The sequence below is a fragment of the Balaenoptera borealis genome, assembly GCF_965194805.1.
Source record: "Balaenoptera borealis genome assembly, chromosome: 8".
Classification (NCBI taxonomy): Eukaryota; Metazoa; Chordata; class Mammalia; order Artiodactyla; family Balaenopteridae; genus Balaenoptera; species Balaenoptera borealis.
The window spans coordinates 2728183-2751867 of record NC_138865.1 but is presented as its reverse complement, the minus strand read 5'-3'; the positions used below and the strand labels follow the sequence as shown (position 1 = coordinate 2751867).

General features: G+C 47.8%; 1 protein-coding gene and 1 long non-coding RNA gene across 4 annotated transcripts; one reads left to right on the top strand and one right to left on the bottom strand.

Annotated features, from left to right (window-relative positions):
* Positions 1-510: 510 nt before the first annotated feature.
* HPF1 (histone PARylation factor 1) lies at positions 511-23303 on the top strand. Of its 3 annotated transcripts, XM_082402134.1 has the most exons (9): positions 540-665; positions 1076-1197; positions 3636-3795; positions 5836-6025; positions 7146-7244; positions 13364-13514; positions 18170-18257; positions 21256-21428; positions 23057-23303. In XM_082402134.1, the coding sequence occupies exons 1-9, from the start codon at positions 605-607 to the stop codon at positions 23186-23188; spliced, it is 1176 nt and encodes a 391-aa protein (XP_082258260.1). In that variant the 5' UTR covers positions 540-604; the 3' UTR covers positions 23189-23303. The 3 variants fall into 3 exon arrangements, with proteins under 3 accessions (XP_082258261.1, XP_082258260.1, XP_082258262.1); XM_082402135.1 differs by lacking the exon at positions 1076-1197 and having other exon boundaries at positions 511-652; XM_082402136.1 differs by lacking the exons at positions 1076-1197; positions 3636-3795; positions 5836-6025; positions 7146-7244; positions 13364-13514 and having other exon boundaries at positions 540-652.
* On the bottom strand, positions 18439-21249 carry LOC309633391. The gene is made up of 2 exons (XR_014247492.1): positions 20639-21249; positions 18439-20528 (listed from the first exon to the last, which is right to left on the bottom strand). It is a non-coding gene; the product is annotated as an uncharacterized lncRNA (long non-coding RNA).
* Positions 23304-23685: the final 382 nt, after the last annotated feature.

The following is a 23685-nucleotide window of genomic DNA, read 5'->3' as shown; positions in this document are numbered from 1 at the left end:
CCCTAGCAAGGTCAACAATCTTATACAAATCTATGGACACACTGTAGCTTAATTCTAGGCAGACTTTAGTTTGTCTTACAAACTTTTATTAACAAAAAAGAATACCTGTCAAAGATTCAAATCTCAAGAGGATCTTATTTAAGACCGACTCAGTGAAGTAAAACAAAAGCTTGGGTGGACAGAAATTGTGTGATTCCAAACCATTGAAGATGAATCAGTGCTGGGCAAGAAAAACGCGGTAGCGGAGGGACAGAAAGAGGAATCTTTTAAACAAATACAGACGAAGGAGCACCGGCCTTGCCCCAGTGAAGGCCTGGGGAGGAAGCAGACCTCCGCAGTGTCCGAGTCTGGGCCGGGGTCCATGTGCCCCTGGAGAAGCTCAGGCGGATCAGCCCGCGGGATGCGCACGCGCGGACGGAGGGCACACCTGCCCGGCGGGCCGGGTGGGCGGGGCCTCGGCCGCGCGCTCTGTTCTGGGGGCGGGGCCTTCCCTATATTTGTGTGCGCCGCGGCGCGGAGAGGCGATTGGTCGCCCTTGAACCGGAAGCAGTCGGCGGCGCTCGGGCTCTCGGCGGGACGGGATTCTTCCAGCAGCGGCTACAGGATGGTGGGCGGTGGCGGGAAGCGCAGGCCCGGCGGGGATGGGCCGCAGGTACCGCGCGGAGGTCCGAGGGCGGCCGCGGGTCCGAGGGCGGCGCGGCGCGTTTGCCCCCAGCCGGAGCGGAGAGCGGCGCCTCGCGTCCCTGCGTCCCCCGGGGGCGGGCCCGGGGCGGGTTACAGCCCGGGGTTCCCCCGGGGCCGGGTTGGCGCAGTCAGGGGCCCTCACCCGGGGGGCGGGTTGACTCAGCCCTCTGGTCCGGCCGGCCCCGCCGAGTGTAGAAAGAGTCGCGGACGCCCCGGAAGGAGGGCGTCCCCGAAGGCGGGAGACGCGGCGGAGGGATGGCCGGGCGCAGCGCCGAGCTCGGCCGCGGGGAGGCCGGGCTGGGGACGGAGGGGCGCTGACCACGGAGGGGCGTCGGCTCAGGCTTTCCTGCGACCTCACACGTCCTGTCACCACTGCAAGAGCAGCAGGGAGTCAGGCAGGAAAGAAGTCGAGGTTTCCAAAACTCCTTCTGGCTGCGCTGTCAGCTGGGTGGGGTGAGACGGTGCAGGAGGGCCGCGTTCTTTACCCCGGTCCCGCTCTCCAGGAACAAAAGGGTAAAGGATAAGGGCAGTCCCTGAAGGGCACAGGCATCCTAAATTCTAGTTATTAGGGATTTGGGGATGCAGCTAGCGTGTGAGCTCAGGCAGGAGCAATGAACTACTTTGACAGAGTGTTAGTCTTAGAGATAAAGCATCAAAAATTACTATGCGTCTACAGAGACTATGGCCAACAGTAATAGCCAGCATTTATGTATTCTGTGCTAGCACTGTTCTGTGTATTTTTACAAATAATTTATTCTTTGTAACAACCCTATGATAGAGGTACTACATGGGCCTTTTTTTGTAGTTGAGAGAACGGCACAGAGAGGTTAGGTAACTTGCCCAAGGTGACAGAGCTGGAAATGGGAAGAGTCAAGAATCAACCAGGGCAGCCTAACCATTATGCATCACTGCCTTTCAGCAAGGTAGATTTAAGGCTGTTCTTTCTAACATCTTAAGTTTGAGCCAGTCTTTGGAAGTCTCACCAAAGGCGGGCGTACACACAGAGAGGAGGCTGGGTCAGGACGTGACATGCTCCTGCTGTTGTGTGTTTGCAGTTGGAGAGACAGCATGAAGTGGTTGGATCTGCTGGAGGGCCAGCCCACCTGGGGTTAAATGCCTGTTCTCCCACTTTCTAGTTAGGGGCCCAGGGGAAGTCACCTAACCTCAGTTTCTTTGTCTGTGGAATGTGGATAATAGAATCTAGCTCATAAGGAACTTCTGAGGACTAAATGAGTTAATCCATAGAAGGAGTTTAGCACAGTGGCTTGGCACCGTCGTAAGTGCATAACAAGTAGTTATTACTTATTGTTTTTACTGTTATGTTTATTACTGTTTGCTATTATCACCATCAATTTTTGGATCCATATTTGAACAGCCTTTTTGTTCAATTTAATTTTTTATGACCTCAGATAGACATGTTATAATCCTTGGCGTGATACACTGTTATTCTTGGTCATGGTCCTGTTTTACCTTATTTGTTTAGTAACAGGACAGACACCTGTGAGGCCATTGCCCAGGCCAAGCACTGAAAGGCTGACCGTGGCTCTCCATCTTCACGTTGCTCACCTGTCCTTTCTGCCTAACTCCTTCCTGTCGACTCCATTCGGTGTAGCTACGATCCTGAACTGTTTGTTTTCCTCTGTCTTCTTTTTATGGCTTTATCACCCATGAGTTTATGCCTGAACAGTATTTTTGGAACTTCATAAAAAGGCTATCATGCTGCATATAATCTTCAGGGACTTTTTTCTTCATGCAGCATTATATTATTAAGATTGATCCATACTGTGTGTGGCTCTATTTCCTTTTCACTAAGCGTAACATTCCATTGTTTGAAAGTCCTGTAACCATTCTCCTGGCAATAGGCATTTTCATTTGTCCTGTTTTCCACTCGTAAAACAATGCCATCAAGAACATTCTTGTATATGTCATCTGGTTCATAAATACACTTTGCAGACTTTGAACGATACCCAAAATAACATCAACAAACTTGAGCCTGCTGGAAGAATGTAAATATGAGAAACATCAGGTTAGAATTTCTCAGTCGTGACCCCTGTGGACATCGGGGCCAGATAGGTGTTTGTTAAGGGGCCTCTCCTGTGCACTGTAGGATGTTAGCAGCAGCCCTGGCCTCTGCCCACTGAACGCCAGCAGCACACACACGCACACCCAAGTTTGTACAACCGACAAGGTCTCCAGATACTGCTCAACGTGTCCCCTTGGGGGCAGAATACCTCCGGGTTGGGCAGCACTGATGTACTGGTAGATGGGAAGAAAAGGCAGGAAGGAAAGGATCCAGGTTCCCAGAAAGAACAACACGCACGGCCGCTCCCAAGACTGAAGATGCGTGCCCTCCAGCCAAGGTTTTGTCTTTGTGGGAACAGGTCACAGATGTCATAAGCATCCTAAAGCCTAGCGTACGTACAGAATGAACCTGTACTGCAGAGCTGCTGGAGCGGAGTTTTACAACCTGGTCTGGCCTTAAATGACCTTTTCTGAAAGCATTGTTTTAACCGGTAAATCCCCTTGCGTCCAGTTATTTCTGTCAATTTGCTTCTGGTGTGGTCACTGAGTCTATTTAAAGGAAAGGCATGATGACATCCTGTTTACCAAAACAGGGCAAAACCTGCCATTTTCTTATTCCTCTTTTCCTGCTGTTTACCTTTTCTTTTCTTTTATACTTTTTGGTTTTTTGTTTTCTGCATTTCCATTTTCTTAGGGAAATATGTTTAAAGAGTTGCTGTGTGTGTCCCTCTTGACACCTATGTATTATAAACTGTTCTTTCCTTTTTTTCCTCACCCAAAAGAATCCCCAGACTTTACTCAAATACCATTTATAGAGTTTTAAAGGAAACACATAGAGTTGGGGAGAACAAAAATGAGCAATATAATTAAGCAGTCCAAGTTGCTGAAATTACTTTGGGAGAAACAAAGTTTTGTGTGCGGATTTTCAGTGTGAAAAAGCAGTCGCCGTGAAGAAGGGTAAATGCTGTGAAGCTGACGTGCCCAGTGACCTTCGAAAAGAAGTAGAAAGTCATTACAGGCTTTCTCTGCCTGAAGATTTCTATCACTTCTGGAGGTTCTGTGAAGGACTTGCTCCTGAACAGCCAGCTGGTGAGTTGCTCCAGAATCTTTCTCTGGCTTCTGCCAGTGGAAAAGACAGTAGGAAACTGGACCCAGGAGCTAAACAGTTCATGGAAAAGGAACTTTTCCAAAGGTGTTTCAAATGAGAGAAATAAAATGCTATACTAGCAAAGGTACATCATTCCACAACATGCTTTGATGAGAGTTTGAAAGAAAACAAGCATATACTTCTGTGTGTTCCAGGACTTTTAGTGTGACTTAGCAGTGCAGCTCCTAGGAACTTGTCGTAAGGGTTAGGTGAACCCAAACTATGTTAAATGATACTGAAACAGAAAGCAGAAAATGGCTTAAATGCTCATCAGTTACACATCTTTCAGTGGACATATATAGTTTTAAAAGAATCAGGCAGAGTTTTTCTTCCTTTTTTTTTAAAATTTATTTATTTATTTATGGCTGTGTTGGGTCTTCGTTTCTGTGCGAGGGCTTTCTCTAGTTGCGGCGAGTGGGGGCCACTCTTCATCGCGGTGCGCGGGCCTCTCACTATCGCGGCCTCTCTTGTTGCGGAGCACAGGCTCCAGACGCGCAGGCTCAGTAGTTGTGGCTCACGGGCCCAGCTGCTCGGCGGCATGTGGGATCTTCCCAGACCAGGGCTCGAACCCGTGTCCCCTGCATTAGCAGGTAGATTCTCAATCACTGCGCCACCAGGGAAGCCCTCAGGCAGAGTTTTAAGCGATGACAAAGTATCATGCCTGGAATATTTCAAACGAAAAAAGGAGAGTGTGTAGCATATCCTACCGTTAGTATTTTTAGGTCAAGAATACACACACACACACACACACACACACACACACACACACACACAGATCCCTACATACTTCCTATGTGCGTATACTATCTCTGAAAAGGTACACTAAAAACTGATAATGTTGTAACAGTTACTTTTCATTGTTACCCTTTTGTACTGTTTAAATGTCTTCACATGAGGTGGGGGGAAGCAGTCCCAGAGACTGCTGACGAAAATGTGTACTGGGAGATAACTGAATTTTGGCAGTATATCAGAACACTGCAACCGTGCAGCAACTTCTCTAAAAGTACTCATGGATGTGCACAAACATGTGTTAGCAAAGATCTTCACTGAAGCATTGTTTAGAATAAAAAAGAAACAGTAAGTGCCTAGCAGTGGTAGAGTAGACACATTAAAGAAGCATTTAGTAGCATGGGAAACTATTCAGAAGATTTAAATGAGGACAGGATGAAGAACAAAAAAACACTACAAAATGGCATGATCTCCCTTTAAAACATCTATATATTTATATCTGTTTGTAGAGGGGAGAAATTAAACTGTCCCCATGCCTTTTTTTCACATTGTTACCTCTTGCAAGAATTTTCTTCCTCTCTCCATCCTCACCTCCTTGCATATCCAGGTCCTGCCTGAAGTGCTTGCCTCCCTCTTAGAGAAGCACGAGGGCCCATCTGATGCTGTAAACGTGTACATTTGAACAGACTTGATGACTGATCTGTGGATGGAAAAAGAAGCTGGGCTCATCCAAGATTAGGGTGAGCCAGATGGATGGTCAAGGAGGCAACGAGTCGAGAGTGATAATTAGCTGAGGTGGAGGGAAGGGGAAGGAAATACTTTCATTAAACACATTTTTAGTTAAATTTTTCGTCCTCATGTGCTGTCTGTTGCCTCTCCCTTGGTCTGGATGTGCTACAAATATTTGAGGCCGACAGCAACATAGTAATGAGACAAGGTAGAGGTTTGCAGCGCATAGGAACACAAAACAGTCTTGTTTTGGCCAAAATAAGAAACAGCAGGAATGTTTGAAATGTCATCAGTGGTAAAGTTAAGAGGAAATCCTAAATGTAAGTGCCACATCTTCATTGCTCTGATTTCTTTTCCATTGAGTATTTACAACTAACATCTTCACATGTAACTAAAGACTTCTTTCTTTTCCTTTAGAAGCTCTTTTTTAAGACAACTGCTTAGAAATATTTTCTGAATGAAAGGCAGTATTTCCTATCTGCCTCCAGAAAGGCACTGTCTAAATAAACATATTTAATTTATAGATTCGCTTTCTGCGAGCCTTGGACTTCGATTAGTGGGTCCTTATGATATCCTTGCCGGAAAACATAAAATGAAGAAAAAGTCAGCAAGCTTGAATTTTAACCTTCACTGGAGATTTTACTATGATCCTCCTGAGTTCCAGACCATTATTATTGGAGATTGTAAAACTGAGTTCCACATGGGGTATTTCAGGTAAAGGGTCTTTTCTTCTCCTAAAATACAGCTACTGTCCCTGTAACGAGTGTAAGCAGATGTTCACTGGCTTCACCCAAGGTGAAGGACGTGTACCCTCTCCTGGTGGGTACACAGGCTGTCTGCGGTTCTAACCTACTAACCTAACCTGGGATGGGTGAACTCGTTAGGCTGAACCTCTCCAGCTTTTCCTCTGTAGTTATAAACTTTTTTTTTCCTTTTGAGTTCAGAAAAGCTCTTTTAGCTTAGGAAAGGTAATTTAGAGCAGCTGCTGTGACTTAAGTTGGCCCTGTGCTTCCAGGGGCCATAGACTTAAGAACGCGCTTTGCAGGCAGGCTGGTCCTCCTACTTATTACCTGGCTGACCCCGTGCCTGCCTTCTAGCGCCTGTGACTTTCTGCGACTCAGTTTCCTGTCCTGTGATCATGAGACACGCCTAACGGGAACGTTCGGAGGGAGGGTGAAACGATGCATGCAGGAAGCTTGGGCTGTTAGAAGTGGAGCTGGGGGTGGGGGGTGGCTCCCCCTCTGGGGGCGCTGTCGCTGGCAGGCGAGGAGAAGAGGGCGTGGAGGAGGTGCGGGGGTGACAGGGAGCCGCGGACGCGCGGGGCTGGGAGCGGGGCGCCTGGGTCTGCGGGCTGCCTGCCGCCTCACCGGGGCCTCGGCCGAGTCGCTTCGTCTCTCTGTCGGTTTCCTCAGTCGTAGAGCGAGGGGATTTGGTTATAGATGTGAACCCGCTCCTTTCACTGCCAGTGTTTTATGATCCTTTCTGCCCTGTTTCTTTTGGTTTTTCCACCTTTCTTTTTTTCACAGACTGTTAAATTGGGATAGAGATGATTGTGTATAATTTCGCCTTCTTTTGACAAGCTTTATTACCTCTTTCTTTGTATTCAGGTATAAAAATAACTAGGTCCTAAGAATCTTAATTTTATGTTCTGTTATTTATATAAATAAGATTTGTCATACATATTCCTAAGAAACCTAGAGCTTAAACCTGGCAAATTCATTGGCAATTTTTTAAAACATGCAGATATAATTTGTTGTTTATAGACCTAAAATTCTACTTTTCTGATAATACAAATTATGGGCAGCTAAATTTTTAATATCTTTTGCTTAAACAGGGATTCGCCTGATGAACTTCCTGTATTTGTCGGTACAAATGAAGCAAAGAAAAATTGTATAATTGTTCAAAATGGAGATAATGTGTTTGCTGCAGTCAAGTAAGAAAATGTTTTATTTCAGTATGTCTCCTATTTATATTGGTTTACAGTTTTTGTACTGTATCAGTCCGTCTTTGAGGGCAAATGAGGTAACCAAAAATTTCTAGATACCTGGAGATCATTTACATGACTTTTGCAGGCATCTTATCCACACTTCAACTTTTCGCCAAACAGACCTCTTTTATAACTAATTATTTAATGAAAATACTACTCAATCTTGACCTTGTTTGTCCCATGGCAAACTCAAAAGATTTTTTAGGCATCTTAGGTCAAACACAGTCTCGAAGAGTTCGTTCCGAGAACCCGTGGTATGTGGTTGAGACGGAAGGTTGAGCGCGGTGAAGCCACGGTCGGCACATCGCAGGGGGCTCCCCGCCGGAGCGCCAGCTGCGGCCGCACGAGTGCTCCGGGACCGCGTTGTCTGCCAGGACCTGCGCCGGTGAGAGGGGGGCCCTGCCCGCCGCCCCTCCACCCGGGAGGCGGAGACCTCTGCGTGCGCGGGTGGGGCCGGAGCTGGACCTCCACACCCGCCCCCCACGAGGTCAGGGCCCCGCGTCTGCAGCCGGGTGGGGCATCGGCCCCGCCCGCAGCGCGAGCTGAAGCGCAGGGCGGGTGGTGCCGCAGCGCCGGGGCGGCTCAGAGCCCAGCCAGGGAGCCGCCCGCGGTGCGCGGACACAGACACCATCCGGAGCCGCCGCAGCAGCTGGGCCGTGGACACGCTAATAAAATGAAGAAAGCATCTTCATCACCTTGGGCAAAATAAGTAGACCATGTTTTGCGTGACCTCTTTACCCTTTTTTTTTTTAATTACTTGATTGATTGATTTGTTTTTGGCTGTGTTGGGTCTTCCTTGCTGCACGCAGGCTTTCTCCAGTTGTGTCAAGTGGGGGCTACTCTTCACTGCGGTGGCTTCTCTTGTTGTGGAGCACGGGCTCTAGGTGTGCAGGCTTCAGTAGTTGTGGCTCACGGGCTCTAGAGCGCAGGCTCAGTAGTTGTGGCGTGCGGGCTTAAGTAGTTGTGGCACACGGGGCTTAAGTAGTTGTGGCATGTGGGCTTAAGTAGTTGGGGCGTGCAGGCTCATTAGTTGTGGAGTGTGGGCTTCAGTAGTTGTGGCACATAGGCTTAAGTAGTTGTGGCTCGCGGGCTCTAGAGCGCAGGCTCAGTAGTTGTGGCATGCAGGCTTCAGTAGTTGTGGCTCATGGGCTCTAGAGCGCAGGCTCAGTAGTTGTGGCGCATGGGCTTAGTTGCTTCGCGGCATGTGGAATCTTCCCGGACCAGGGCTTGAACCCGTGTCCCCTGCACTGGCAAGCGGATTCTTAACCACTGTGCCACTAGGGAAGTCCCTACCCTACTTTTTAAGAAGACTTTCATTCCCTGTGATTTAATAGCACAAATTTGCAGTAAACAGAACTGAAACTAAGTAGATCAGTGCACCTGCTGGGCTGCTGTGTGCATACTGGTGTATCTAAAGGGCGTGGGAGATGTCCCAGAAAGGCTCTTTTTTCTCTTCTGATAACTGAAATTTATAGAAAACGTTGCTTGCTGTCTATAATTTATAGTTCTTTACACCCTTCAGATTTATTGTTGAATTTAAATTGGTGCTGTCTTTATTGGAAACAACTATAGTTATTTCCTTATTGTCTGTCTCTTGCACTAATGTGTAAGTTCATGAGGGCAGAGGCTTTTTCTTGTGCACAGCACCTGCCTTGTGCTCGGTGAATCATTCCACAAACACTCTGACAGCAAAAACAACTAAGTTTTCATTAGTCCTAGTGGTCTTACAAAAAAAAAAAAAGAAAGATACAGTTGTTATCAAAAATAATGCAAGATCGTTCTGGTATTTTTTTAGCTTATTGGAGAATACAGAAAAGGAAATAGAAAACAAAAATACATTGGTGATTTATAACTTAGGTGAAGACCAGCAAGTGAGTATATTTGAGTACCTAATGCTATTTCACACAAAAAATGTTTTGCACCTCCAATAATTTATCTCAAACATAAAGGTAAAAAGGTTATAATACTTTCAAGTGTTACAGTATATATAGTATACTTTTTTGAGACTTTACTTAAATCAGCTAATCAAAACAATTTCTATATCAGCCTCAGTAATGTCTTTTAAGGCAGACCGTTTGTTATACACAAATTATTTTTATGCCCAGGGAAACTAGTTCTCTTTGTGTAAGATTTAATAGTAGCCAAAGAAATGCAAATTCATCTAGCAGAGATGAGTAAAGATTAAAGAATGGTAATACCCAAGGATGGTTAGGGTAGAAGAAACCTTTCTGACATGTGTTAATTGGTAAGACGTTTGTGGAAAGCAGTTGGAATAAGGTTGTTTAAATATTTTTTCAAAGATTTCTTAACAGATAATGAACATTGCCAGCTAATATGCTATACCTTAAATCAGTGATTCCATTTCTAGCTATTTATCTGAAGAAATTTTGGATGGGTACACATAAATATCTGTGTATATTTCAGATTATTTATAAAAAGGAAAAATTAGAAAAAACATACATATCCAGCAGTTAGAGAAAATTAGGTAACTAAATAGAAAATGTCCATAAAGTGTAACACCAGGATATTGATCCGTTGTTTTGGGAAGGAGTTGATACATTATGTGAAGAGGTCAAATAACAGAACAGTGTGGAACAGGTTCCCTTTTCACATCCTCTAATGCACATGGATCTAGATAGATTGAAAGTTTTAAAATACTTACCTTTGGACAACAAAATTAGGAATGATTTTCTTTTTATTCTGTTCTTTTTCCTAAAATAATTGTAGCAATAGTTTGGACCTCACATACCTCCTAAAAGGTCTCAGGGGTCCCTGGGGTCCACAGACCACTATTGGACCACTGCTGTTTAGTTAATGGTTTCAAACCTGACTACACACGGAAGGTTCCCAGGCCTGTGGTTAAGAGCTTCACCTCAGCTCCACTTCTGCATGTCTAGAGCAGGACTCGGGAACGTTCTTTAAAAATACATGTTCCAGGCGTATCTAAGTGTGGATATACGTAGAAATCTCAAACCTGTACATCTATAATTTTAATTCTTAAGTTTAAAAAATTCATTTCAAATGAACGTTGTAAGTGAATGAACATTCACTTTAACGAACATTTAATGAACGCTTCCTTTGTACGGGCCCAAAGACCACTTAAAACACTTGGTGCGTAGTACAAGAGCACGTGCAGGCAGGGTATCAGCGCTTGGGTCGAGACGCGCTGCTAAATAGTCTCTTTTCCTCTTGTCGGCACCCCCCAGTATTCTCTGCCACCCTGCGTTGCTGTCCTGGGCACTTTCAACCAGGAACCCAGGAGGTTCTGACGTGTAGTCTCGTTTAAAACCATTAACAGCAGCTATCAAACAGTGGGGTGTGGCCCCCCAGGGGTGCCTGCCCACTTCCCAGGAGGCCTGTGAGCTGCAAACTCTGGGTGATGACAGTCGTTCTCACACCAACAGCACAAAGGTGGAGGCGGGAAGCCCTGCTGGCGCCGCGACGGGGTCGGGGCAGTGGGCCTGGTGGGTTATCACAGCTGGGACGGGACGCGGGTGTCACTGCGGAGGTCCGTGATGACAGTAAAGGCGGATCGGATCCCTGCCGCTGGGCACGTGTCTTCTTAACGTCCTGTGTGACGGGAGGGGAGGTACGGAAAAGGCACTTCCGCACACTTAGGTGTTAGGGTTTGTCTCGAGGAAAAAGGTCTTGTGAGGCCGAGTTGTGAGCCCAGCTTTCTTCCACTTTGCTGAAGAGAGACTGGCAGACACTGGCTACTGACAGGAGTGTTTGGCCGGCGTTGTCTCAAACGAACCGGTGAAAACAGCTGACTGTGTTTGTTGCCAGTGTTAAAATTTAAGATTTCAAAAGCAAACGTTAGAATTGGGGTCAGTTGTGACCACCCTTGTGAGCTTGACAGCTTTTCACCTTCTGAAGACTTCGCTAACGAGGTTGGTGGTACTATTAACAAATGTGGTTTTTTCATATTGTGATAGAATGGAGTAAATCAGATACAGTGAAAGGGGTCGGTCTTTGGGAGATGTGCATAACTTAGTGAGCCAGTGTTTTCTGCATGACCCAGACTGCAGGACTCACTCAAGGCTCACAGTCTCCCATTAGGTTTAATGGGACAGCACAGAACGTTCTGGCTGTTTCCGTGTGCACACTGCAGCAGAGTATTGGAGAGCAGGTTTGAACCTGAGAGACAAAAGCTTAATAAACTGGGAAGGAAGTGGTCCTATAATGTAGTAAGGAAGAGAAGACCAGTACCGAGGGCCGTCAGGAGAGGTGGACGTCTTCTGAGCGGGTGTTTCCCGTGGGCCTGATGAAGGCGAGAGCCTCCCGGGAGGAAGGGTGCTGTGGACAGAGAACAGCACAGTGAGGACAGCAGCCCCGGGGCCCTGGCGTCGCCGGTGTGCTTCATATGGTTGTCGTAGACAGAGCCTCTTGATACGCGGCTGGTGAGGTTGAAGGTGAGGTTTACTGTGATGCTGTGCTGTAATCATGAGACCGTGATTTTGGTGGTCTTAGCTTCTGTGGCACTTTAATCCACGCGCACTAATTCTGTCAACTTGGGTAAGTTGATTATCCTCTGTGCCTCAGTTTCCTGATCTGTAAAACGGGGATCAGAATAGCACCCACAGCGCCCAGCCCATAGCAAACTGCTGAACGTTAGTGGTGGGCAGGAGCGGGTTTCCTCCTGGGAGCCTGGTAGTGGTGCAGGAAGGGGACCAACTGTGTCCAGCTGGGCACTGTTTCCAGCTCTTCCTTTCACTCTTGCTCTGATGGCAAAAGTCTTTTTTTTTTTTTTTAATTTTTATTGGAGTATAGTTGATTTACAATGTTGTGTTAGTTTCAGGTGTACAGCAAAGTAAATCAGTTACACATATACATATATCCGCTCCTTTGTAGATTCTTCTCCCATATAGGCCATTACAGAGTACTGAGTAGAGTTCCCTGTGCTATACAGTAGGGCCTTCTTAGTTATCTATTTTGTATATAGTAGTGTGTATATGTCAGTCCCAATGTCCCAATTTATCCCTCCCCCTTACCCCCTGGTAACCATAAGTTTGTTTTCTACATCTAACTCTGTTCCTGTTTTGTAGATAGGTTCATTTGTACCTTTTTAGATTCCACATATAAGTGATATATGATATTTGTCTTTCTCTATCTGACTTAGTTCACTCAGTATGACAATCTCTAGGTCCATCCATGTGCTGCAAATGGCATTATTTCGTTCTTTTATAGCCGAGTAATATTCTTTAGCCATTCCTGTGTCAGTGGACTTTTAGGTTGCTTCCACGTCCTGGCTATTGTAAATAGTGCTGCAGTGAACATAAGGGTGCATGTATCTTTTCGAATTAGGGTTTTCTCCAGACATGTGCCCAGGAGTGGGATTGCTGGATCATCTCGTGACCCTCATTTTAGTTTTTAAAGGAACCTCCATGCTGTTTTCCACAGTGGCTGTACCAGTTTGCATTCCCACCAACAGTGTAAGAGGGTTCCCTTTTTTCCACACCCTCTGCAGCATTCTTAACATAAAATTATTTCCGTAACTGGCAATAATAGGTTGTACTATTCACATACCTTTAAAAAATATTTTGAATTGTGCTTTTGTATCAGCTTATAAAATAGTTTTGCTTTCCTTTTATGTTTTTAAAATTTATCTTAATGCACATTTGAAGGTAACATTGAAAAGAATCTGCTGATGCTTAAGTATTCTAAACGTCCTCTGGCTCTTTAAAAGGAGAAAATCCTTTTTGGTGTCTCCACACTCTTTTCTTCTGTTACGTCAGACTTCTCCAAGGCGGTTTGCCGGATCTTAGCATCAAGCGATGGACAGGAACTTAGCTTAACCTCATTTTGTTAATACTGTATGTCTTTGTTGTAGACATTCCAGAGATAATACAGACAAATCTTGTTTGCTGTTTCTGTGACTGGCAGCTGTTTATTAATAGTGCTTTTCTCTTGCTTGAAGAACCTGTTCGGGATTCTGGGGGGCTCTGGTGGTGGTTCTGCAGTCTTTCCCTTGCATGGAGTTTGATGTCTGTCCCCGTAACTTCCCAAGGTCTGTGTGCTTAGTACAGTGGCCTGCATACTAATGAGGGCTTTTACTTCTTTTTCAGATTATTTTTGATGAAAAAACTTAAAGAAGTAACAGATAAAAAGAAAACTAGTCTCTTGAAAACCATAGATGAGAAACTCACAGAAGCAGCCAGAGAACTGGGGTTCTCACTGGAACAGAGAACCGTGAAGATGAAACAGAGAGATAAGAAAGTATGATTTACGTCTGTTAGTCTCTGACTCTTTTGCTGTTTTAATAGGGGGTTTTCCTCTCTTGGTTCCTTCCCACCTGCACCTTCTCTCCATCTCTCGCTGCCCTGTCCTGGGGAGAGCTGGACGCTGCCCTTGCGGGGCTCCCTCGGAGGTTGTCCAGGATCTGGCCTGGGAGGTCCTGCAGGTTGTCGGCCAGGCTGGGTCACGTGACGCAGTGCCCTTGCCGCGGGTGCAGAACTCAGCCAGGCCTTCTCGCTCGTTAATCTTGATTTACCAGTTTCTCCTGTAGAAGAAGAGTGAAAGTGGCTTTGTACATAATATTTGCTTAAATTTCTTTTTTAAAAAAAAAATTTATTTATTTATGACTGACTGACTGACTGACTGATTGACTGTGTTGGGTCTTTGTTTCTGTGCGAGGGCTTTCTCCAGTTGCGGCGAGCGGGGGCCACTCTTCATCGCGGTGCGTGGGCCTCTCACTATCGCGGCCTCTCTTGTTGCAGAGCACAGGCTCCAGACGCGCAGGCTCAGTAGTTGTGGCTCATGGGCTTAGCTGCTCTGCGGCATGTGGGATCTTCCCAGACCAGGGCTCGAACCCGTGTCCCCTGCATTGGCAGGCAGACTCTCAAGCACTGCGCCACCAGGGAAGCCCCGTTGAATTTCTTTTTTAATGGCTAAGGTCTGTTGACTTCGTGCCAGGTGTTTTGGGGGTAGATGTGCAAAGGTCTGCCTTACGGTGCCTTACAGTTACAGCCCCTCAGGCAGCTGGCGTTTGAGAGCCGTGTGCACTGAGGTGTGTGAACTTCTCCAGGAAGTGGTGCATGAGGAGGCCCCTCTCCTTGCCTTACGGAGCCCAGCGCCCAGCGCTTCCCTTGGTGCCTGCAGTGTGAGTGGTTTTGTAAACAGCAAATAGTTCTGGGTTTTGGATCCTTTGGGTTTTTCACTTGTAAGTAAATAGAGGAGCTAGAAGAATTCTGCCCCGGGGTGAATGAGAATCGTGTAGGAGTCTGTCCTCATCACCCTGGGGAAGGAGGGCATCCATCACCGGAGTCAGGGCAGCCGGCCTTCGGCAGTGTCTCCTGTGTGTGGCTGCTTCGTCTGCACGTTCTAGGCCAAGTAAAGTGCTAGGTAACCCGGAGTAAACGAGTGCTGGCGGCTAAGTACGTCAGCTTACTTAGGTATTGAAAATCCTACTTCAGCGCTTTTTCTGATCTCGACTCAGCTGCAGGGGTGATGTTCTGATAAGCTGTAGTCACGGAATCGCAGTCTGATCAACTCTTTCCTTAGTCCTTGAGATCAGAAGCAGTTTCTAAAAATGTTCAGTTGAATGAAACTCCTTGCAATGGGGCATTTTTCAGTTGCTCCAAGATTTCATATTGCCGTTTCACCTTTCTAGTTTTCATAGGGAGCCTCTCCCACCTTATAGGGTAGGAAGGGGAGCATTTCTCACCCCGTTGTGACGTATCCTAACTTGTCTTGACTAAAGACTAAGCTTCTCTGAGCAGAACAGCTGCCAGCAGCACATTCTGTCATCAACAGTAATTTCAGATGAGATTTCATTAATCCTTCCCCATAACTACAAATTAGATAGGAGTCTAATCTAATCTGAGTCTTAATCTAAATTTATTAGATTAAGTTTCATAGGAATGTTTGTCCTGGCCCCCTCCCCCCATGAGGTTTCTTTTTAGTATTTGTTCTTCTTATAAAAATAGCTGGTAAACACAAATTCAAAGAAAAAAAGAACTTCTAAGACAACCATGATTTTATCTTCCCAAAGACAACATGTGGTGATAATGCTTCCAGATCCTTTTCTATTATAAGTTTATTGTTATTGTGAGATCTTCCTGGAATAGATATTTTTCTAGTCCTGAAAAAAACTCAGCCCCACCAGTATATGTGAGTTAGTGACTTGGTCCTTACGTGTGACAGTAGCACGTGCATTCTAGGATAGTGGAGCTCTCCACAGCACACTGGGAATGTGTGTGTTTATACCAGCCGTGCCTTATAGTGCTTTGGCCCCGAGTCCCCGTGAGCTGCTCATTCCACCCCTGCGACAGGCAGGCAAGCACAGTAGGTTTGCAGAGGCTTTGCTCCTCGTGCAGAATTTTACATGACAGATCTGAGACCTAAGCTCACATCTTTCATAGCTAGCATTCCTTTCACCCCATCTGACTCACTGGCTATGTGCCACTTTACCTTTTCTGATACCTAGATGGCACTTTTAAAATCGACATTGAGTTAATGTTGCTGTAAAATGAGGGTCCATCATTCTATCCACCTCTGGTTCTGATGCCTCACAACATCACCCACCCTTGTGCAGGGTTTTCCTAAACTGGTAATCTGATTCTTCATAATAAAATTAGGGTTCTGATGCTTTACTAATAACTGATAGCTCTTTATGGACAATTAGTACAGTTTCTCATCGGTGAAAATGCGTACACGGCGTGGTTTTGTCGGGTGTCGGCCTGAGTCGGGCAGAAGACAGTCGCGCCGTCACCGTGCCCTTCTGCGTCCCTCGTCAGCACTGCTTTGTGAACGCACTGCGGTCATCACTCCACGTGCTGCGTGGCAGCTCTGCCTCATGAGGGCGCTGCGCTTACGTTCAGGGCTTAGGCTGCCGAAAACTCCACACGTGCAGACAGCCTGCCATAAGTAACCGTTCGTACCTTTACTTGCACACTTACCTGATTATTTCCTTAGAAGAAATTCCTAGATGTAGTATTGCCAGGTCCAAAGTGGTTTTTAAAAGAAATCTATACAGGTATAAAAAAAAAGTGTGTGTGTGTGTGTGTGTGTGTGTGTGTTTTCTCTGTTTGCAGAACCCCCCCAGGAGTTAGACTCCTTCGCACCCCACCTGCAGGGCTGTGCGCCCCCTTCCCTGGGCCCTCGCCGGTGCTGGTCTTAACAGTCCCTTTGGTCTTTCCATCCTGAAAAGTATAAAATGATCGACCATTGTTTTCATCAGCATTTCTCTGATTGTAAAGGACATTAAATCGTTTTCATTTCTCCCCTGGCCATTTATATTTCTTCTGTGAACTGCTTGAACTTTGCCCCTTTTCCTGTCAGGTTAGAATTACTTGTGTTTTCATTTGGGTGTTAAGTCTTTTCCATTATTTTTAAGACATGCTTTATAGTTTAAAGACATTCATCTTTATTAACTTTGTTGTTATATGTATATATTGCAGATGTTTTTCATCATTTAATTTGTGTTAATTTTGTTCTTGGTTTTTACTTGGTTTAAAAAAATTTTTTTTATCTTTGGCTGCATTGGGTCTTTGTTGCTGTGCACGGGCTTTCTCTAGTTGCGGCGAGCGGGGGCTACTCTTCGTTGTGGTGCGCGGGCTTCTCATTGTGGTGGCTTCTCTTGTTGCGGAGCACAGGCTCTAGGCCTGCAGGCTTCAGTAGTTGCGGCACGCAGCCTCAGTAGTTGTGGCTCACGGGCTCTAGAGTGCAGGCTCAGTAGTTGTGGCGCACGGGCTTAGTTGCTCTGCGGCATGTGGGATCTTCCCAGACCAGGGCTCGAACCCTTGTCTCCCGCATTGTGAGGCGGATTCTTAACCACTGCGCCACCAGGGAAGTCTGATTTTTTTTTTTTTTTTAATGTAGTCAAGTCTATAAGTCTTTTCCTTCTCCAACCCAAAATCATATAAAATATTTGCCTTTTCTTCTAGTAGTTTTATGGTTTTATTTTTACATTTAATCCTGAAATCCAACTGCAAGTTATTTTGGTATCAGGAGTAAGATACAACATAACTGTGACATCATTTGTTTTTTCCCAAGGGGTGAGCAGTTGTCTTGGGACTTGTTTGGAATAACCTGTCCCCTGTGTTGCTTAATGAAAGACAGTGAAAGCAGCGAGAGGGTGGAGAGCTGGTACAGAGACTTGGGGGCGAGGACCTTAAAACTGAGAGCGTCCTTCCCTCGGGAATGTCACTGGACTGCACAGAGAGATACTGGAAGCAGATGTTTTGTTCAGGAAAGACCTAAGAAAGAATGCCACTAGTGTAAGAGGAAAACGCAGACTGGAAGGGTTATGATGGGGGTTGTGTTTGGACCTCTGTTTGTCTTTGAAAATGAACACTTGAGAAAAGCTCACCGGTTTATGCTGTTTGCCTCCGTGAAGGGCACCACAAAACTAGAAACTGCCCTACTTTGGGGAAGTTTGCTGACGAGCCTGAATTTTCCAGGTAGAAATGGGGGACCTGAATTTCACAAGATGGAAAGGAGTTCTGCCTTCCACGTCTTCCTGCTGACAAAAACCATTCCTTCTCCTGCAGGGCCCAGTCCCTCAGGCTCTCTGCCTAGAAGATCCCGTGGCCGTGGCTGGAACTGACACCGCGCCCTGCTTCCTGTAGTGGGACGCACGGCGCGGACTTCCAGACAGCTGACACAGTTAATAAAAGCCGGCTGTTCCGCTGTCGTAGTTACTTCAAGTGCTTGACTTCTGGCTAATTTTAAAGGAAAGAAATAATATTAAACTTGTGCCCTGGGGTCCAAATTTACTGAAATAAAAGGGCATTGAATGTTGCGTTTTGGCAGAAGTCTTGAGGGTTTGTGTGTGTGCTTTGTTTTGGGGGTTTTTTCCCCCCTGTTGTTGTTTTTGTCTATTTACGGTGACTAAATTTGGTTTTTTTGTTTTGTTTTTTCCTTTTATTTAGGTCGTGACAAAGACCTTTCACGGGGCAGGCTTGGTTGTCCCAGTAGACAAAAATGATGTGGGATACAGAGAGCTCCCTGAAACGGATGGTAACGTATTTCTCACATGAACATGTGCATGTGCGTTAATGTATGCGGAGAAAGGTTTCCTTACGTTGAGAAGTAGGTGAGGACATGTGCCTTTTGGGGGACAGTCACCTCCCCTTAGTGAAGAAGGGCTCAGGCTCTACGGTCAGTGAAGCCTGAACTGAAGCTGGGTTTGCTGCTGTGCTGCCTTAGCAAGTTATTGAACTACCCTGAACCGTGGTCTTCTTCATCCGCCACAGGGTTAGTAATGGTGAACACCCTCCGTAGGGGTGTTTGGGGTGTAACCGAGCACGTAAGGGCTTACCACACTGCTTGCCTGATAGCGCTCAAAACAGAGTGTTTTTACACGTTTAAAGAATGTGAACCTCTGGTCTAGGTGACTTTTTCTGAACCTTTGACATTGTAGCGAACAACGTACAGTATAGTGAGACAGCACGCGTTTGTGTAGTGCTTTGTGAGCAGTCTTTCATCTGTATGTAAGTCTGTTTAGCTTTTAGAAGCCAGTGCTGAGTTACTTCATCTGTTAAGTATAAAAACTACACAAAATCTAATGAATTGCCACGTTGAAAAAAGAGGATGAAATCGCTTCTCAGCTCCCCCTGCCCACCCCTCTTTACTTGAGCACCCCCGAGGGCACCACCTTCTCGTCACCCTGCTCGCTTGGGGGCAGTGGGGTGAGGGGCACTCAGCGAGAGGGAACTGGAGGTGCCCCTGCGCAGCACGTAAAATGCAGGCCCTCCCTTGTTCAGAACAGAGCTGTGGCCCCGGCTGCCCTCCGCCTGGAGGACTCCCAGGGAAAAGCACTGCACGTGGGCCCCGCAGTGGAGGAGCTGAACTTGTAGTCTGGCTTGGTTTTAACTCACTTCGATGTAAAAACTGCAGCAGCGTTAAGTTTTTCCTACGTTGACCATATGTAGAAATGATACTGTTTCGGATATGTTGGGTTAGACAGCTTAAAACTACTTTCACGTTTCTGTTTTGGTATGATGCCAAGGTGGGTGACACACGCAGCCTGTTGCACACGCGCTGCACACGCTGGACCTTCCTGGACCTCCTCCCTGAGGCTGGAGGGGAGAGGGGTTCTGTCCTGGGGGCGGGGGCAAACCCTGGTCTTCGCCGCCTCCCTGTGAGCCAGTCCACCCCGCGCTTTAGCAGCAGCTTTACTATCCTGTTGGGGAGATGGAGGACATTTGTTATAGCAATCGCGGTGGGTGTTAAATTGCAGTGCCCTGGGTTTTATGTCCAGGGTCACTTTTATCTACTTGTACTTTTTTCTAACATTCTAGCATTAGATCCTTCCGTGGTTTAATTATTTTTGAATGAGAAGTGGTAGCAGACATAGTTAAGGATCTAGTGTCTCACTGTTTTGTTTGCCAGGAGGTGTAAGTGGCTGGCGGTCTGTGGACGGGTGACAGCGCTCAGCGGGTCACAGTGAAGTCTGCTCCTGACCAGTTTCCCCCAAGGCTCTCTACACATAACACTGTAACGGGGCCCGGGGGGGTACCATTTATTGAGCACTGGATCGTGTCGTGGTTGACACTGTCGGGGGATGTGTACACAGTGTTAACTTAATCCGCACCCAGGCCTTCACAGCAGGTCTTATTCTCACATCTGGGAGGTGGGGACCTGAGATGTGGCTCTGACTGTCGCGTGATCGCCGAGCTGGCGGCCTGACTTCCCTGTGCCGCAGCCTGTGGCTCCGTGTCGGTGTGCCGGCGGTGGTGGCAGCGGGAGCGGAGCAGCAGCAGGTACTGAAGCGTAGTGATGGTGAAGGCTGCTTACACAGTCTCGCAGTTTGGGTTCTGTGAGGTGACGCGCTGCAGAATGTTGCCGGGGGAAGAACATGTCTGTCCTCCAGTGAACGTCACTGCTGTCTGCCCAGTGCAGTACTGCCTGCCACGGGGCAGGGGCCAGAGCGCAGCCCGTGACCTCACGCGCAGGGTGTGTGCCGGGAGCTCGCGTTCCGAGGTCAAGCCCTGGCAGCCGCTCACCGCTGTCGCCAGCCTGTGTTTGAGGTTAGTGTCAGTAGGTGTGTAACATCAGTCCCTCGTGCACGAGACTCGGCACCACGAGTTCCAGGCGTGACCGTTCATGTCGTAACCGAACCTCGTCCCCGCCGGCAGGGCAGCCCCATGTCCAGGAACGTGTCTTGTTGCTCCGAGTGAGTGACAGCCCGTCTGCGTTGTCGGATTTTCCCAGTTTGTCAGAAAGGAAGTCTAATTAGGCATCGTTCGGTGCCTTCCCTCTCATGGGCCTCGTGGGAGCTGACGCACCCTGGCATCCGAAAGCAGGGAGAAAAACGTTGAAAGTCCAGATAGAAATGTTAAACCACTCGCTTTTTTTTATTTAGATAAATGTTTGTTAGCAATTTTCTCTGTTCTCACCTCAGATTACACCTTGGCCGTAGCTGCACTTCCCCCACTTTGGTAAAAGTACTGGTAAAGGTTTAATTCTACAATGATTTCTTGTCTCTTGTATGTCTCTTTCTGGGTTTTGTTTTGTTTTGTTAAGTAAGGTAGGAGGGGGCAAAACGAGCAAACTTTACTCTCTGTCTGGATTTGTTTTCATCCCACTCCTAGTGTGGATGAGCCCGGGGTGGGCTGCACGTGTCCTCCGTCTCCATATTGTTTTTGTTTTTTCCAGCCATTTAAAAATGGAAAAACACTCTTAGCTTGAGGGCAGTTAAAAACAGGTGGGTCAGGTTTGGCCGTAGTCTGGACCCTGGACTAGCCCAGGAGAACCTCTGGAAGCTGCTGTGATTGCTGATTGCAGCCAGCGTCATCAGGAAACGGTCCCACTGTGCTAATATAGGAAGTCTGTTTTGTTAAGTAAGCCATTTTCATGCTTGAATCGTAAGTAGAAAACCCATAGAATGGCCACTGTAAATTATAGTGCCAACCAAGGAGGCATCCGGTGCACTAGGACAGAGTCACGAGGAAGTGGCCAGGTCACCGTCTGCGCCACCGTGGTTACAGGTAACCTTGTGTCCTTGGTCTTTCAGCCAGTCTCAGGAGAATCTGCAGGACGATCGTGGAGGCCCCCAGTGATGCTGAGAGACTCAAAGCTTTTGCTCCTGTTCAGGAAATGATGACTTACGTGCAGTTTGCTAATGACGAGTGCGATTATGGGATGGGGCTGGAGCTGGGGATGGACCTCTTCTGCCACGGTTCCCACGTGAGTGAGCACACCCTGCCCCCTCCGCCCCTCCCCACACACGCACTCCTGCTCGTTGCCGTCCCCACGTCCAGCATGCGCAGGGTATGGATTCAGCTTGAATTTCAAAATGAACATTTTGAAATGATTTTTAAGCAGATGTTGTGAGCATATTATTTTTTATTTGAAGTTCATCTTGTACTCTGGCTGAGGTGAATGACCCGGATGTTTTGCCCAAGTGACTTATTAGCTGCGTATACGGCTGTGCCCTTCACTGGGTGTGGACACGCCTTCCTGGCTCCGCCTCTCTTTCCATGGGGGGGTTGGTTCTTGTGCGTGAATTCCTGGATGACGAGGAAATGCTGGCTGTAAATATGCTTGAAATTCTTTACAATAGAGGAGAGGCTGTTTCACCGTGACCTCCCTGCTCATCACGTAGGAGGAACGTACGAGGCAGTTGCAGGAGGCCGCTGAGCCGCGGCTGGCTGGGGGTCCGGCAGGCTCTCGGCTGCCCCGGCCTGAGTCCCGTCTCCCCGGGAGTAGCCGTGTGAGCGTGGGCCGTGCTCCCCGCACCTCCGCGCCACCCGGGGCCCTCCCAGGCCGTCTGCCTGCTGTGGAGACCACCTAATTCTCCCTTCACCTACCGTGTCACCTGCGGCACAGAAAGAGCCCCGGGTGCTCAGGGCCACACGGGCAGGCGGCTCCTGCGTCAGCCTCTACCCCAGAAGCTGACTGCAGGCTGTGAAGTGCAGGGTCACCTGGAGACGCCGCGGGGCTGGAGCAGTGCCCCGCCAGCGTCAGGGTGCCCCGGGCGCCCCCGACCCCCCAGCCCCCCGGGCCTCACCGAGTTCCCTTCCCACTGGGGCCTGAGCATTTGCGTGTCTGATCGACAGTTACTGGGTCAGGCTGACGCCGCTGTCGGGGGAGTCTTCTTTCGGGACTCTGTCTTCCTTGTGTAGGGCTGGTTGGTTGGTTGTTAGCAGTAAAAATAATCAGAATGGTTAACAGCCAGATTCAGTCAGTGACCGGTCAGAATAGTGCTTGACCAGCTTCACAGAAACTCGGTTGTCTTGAGAATCCAGCAGCACCTGAGAAGACAAGGGATGGTGAGGCAGGCAGCAGGCGCCAACGGCGGCTGCCCTCCCTTGTCCTCGGAGCGCGTCTGGGCCCTTGACAGACAGAGGCAGCGACCTCAGGGGCAGAGGCTGACATGGGGCCCACGTGGGGAGAGAAGGAACCGAAGACACGGAGTCCTCAGTGCGATGTGAAAACTCACATTCAGCTCCTTATTCTGACAGCGTCAGCTGACGGAAGTGATGATTGAAGTCTTAACGGGTGGGGACACGCCGCCGAGAAGGAAAAGGCATCTGAGCGTACTGGGGGCAAGAGGGGGTGAATAAATCGTATCTGAGGGAATAAGGACGCTTACAGTTTTTACCTGCTTTTCTTCTGAGTTTCCTTCAAGAAGTGCCCTTCGTCCTGAAGAGCTGCACGACTGCCCCAGGGACGGTGCCAGGTGCCGTCTCAGAACTCACTGTTCTCACGCAGACGAAACCCAGCACGTGGGGAGTGGGCTTTGTCAACAACTGCTTTTTCTATTTATTACCTGCTGCGTCCGCTGGTTAATGTCATCTTCTTTTGTTTTTCAGTATTTTCATAAAGTTGCTGGCCAGCTTTTACCTCTTGCATATAATCTGTTGAAGAGGAATCTCTTTGCAGAAATTATTGAAGCTCACCTGGCGGACAGAAGCAGAGAGGACGTGGACCAGCTTGCAGCATGAGTGGGAGGTGCCTTTCTTTCACATACAGTATTTCAGAGCTTCAGTATGAAACGTGATGTTTTGTTTTTAAGGAGTACAGAAAATAAATGGACAGAAGCATTTGCTAAAAACTTTTCTGAAGCTCTCGTGGCTGGTTTTCTTTCTTTCACGTGCACTCAGATCATCTGCATGGTGATGCCCTCATCACGTGTGAAGAGGGGATGCAGCCACTGTGGTCCTCTCCGACGTCGTCATAGGATGTCACGCCTGACACCTGTGGACGAGCACGCGGTCCTCTCCTCCCAGGAGTGAGTCCTGCTTCAGCGTGTAACACGTGGGCAGCGAGCAGCGTGTCTCTGGGACTTGAGTTGACAAGCGCTGCAGCTGTAAGCACTGGGCTTGTGGGCAGCAGGGGGGGCCCAGGGCAGCAGACTCAGGACCTGCCCCAGGTCCTCCACAGCTGCACCTGAACACCACCTGCAGGCACTCCGGGCCTCACCCCGCGAGCGTCCACTCAC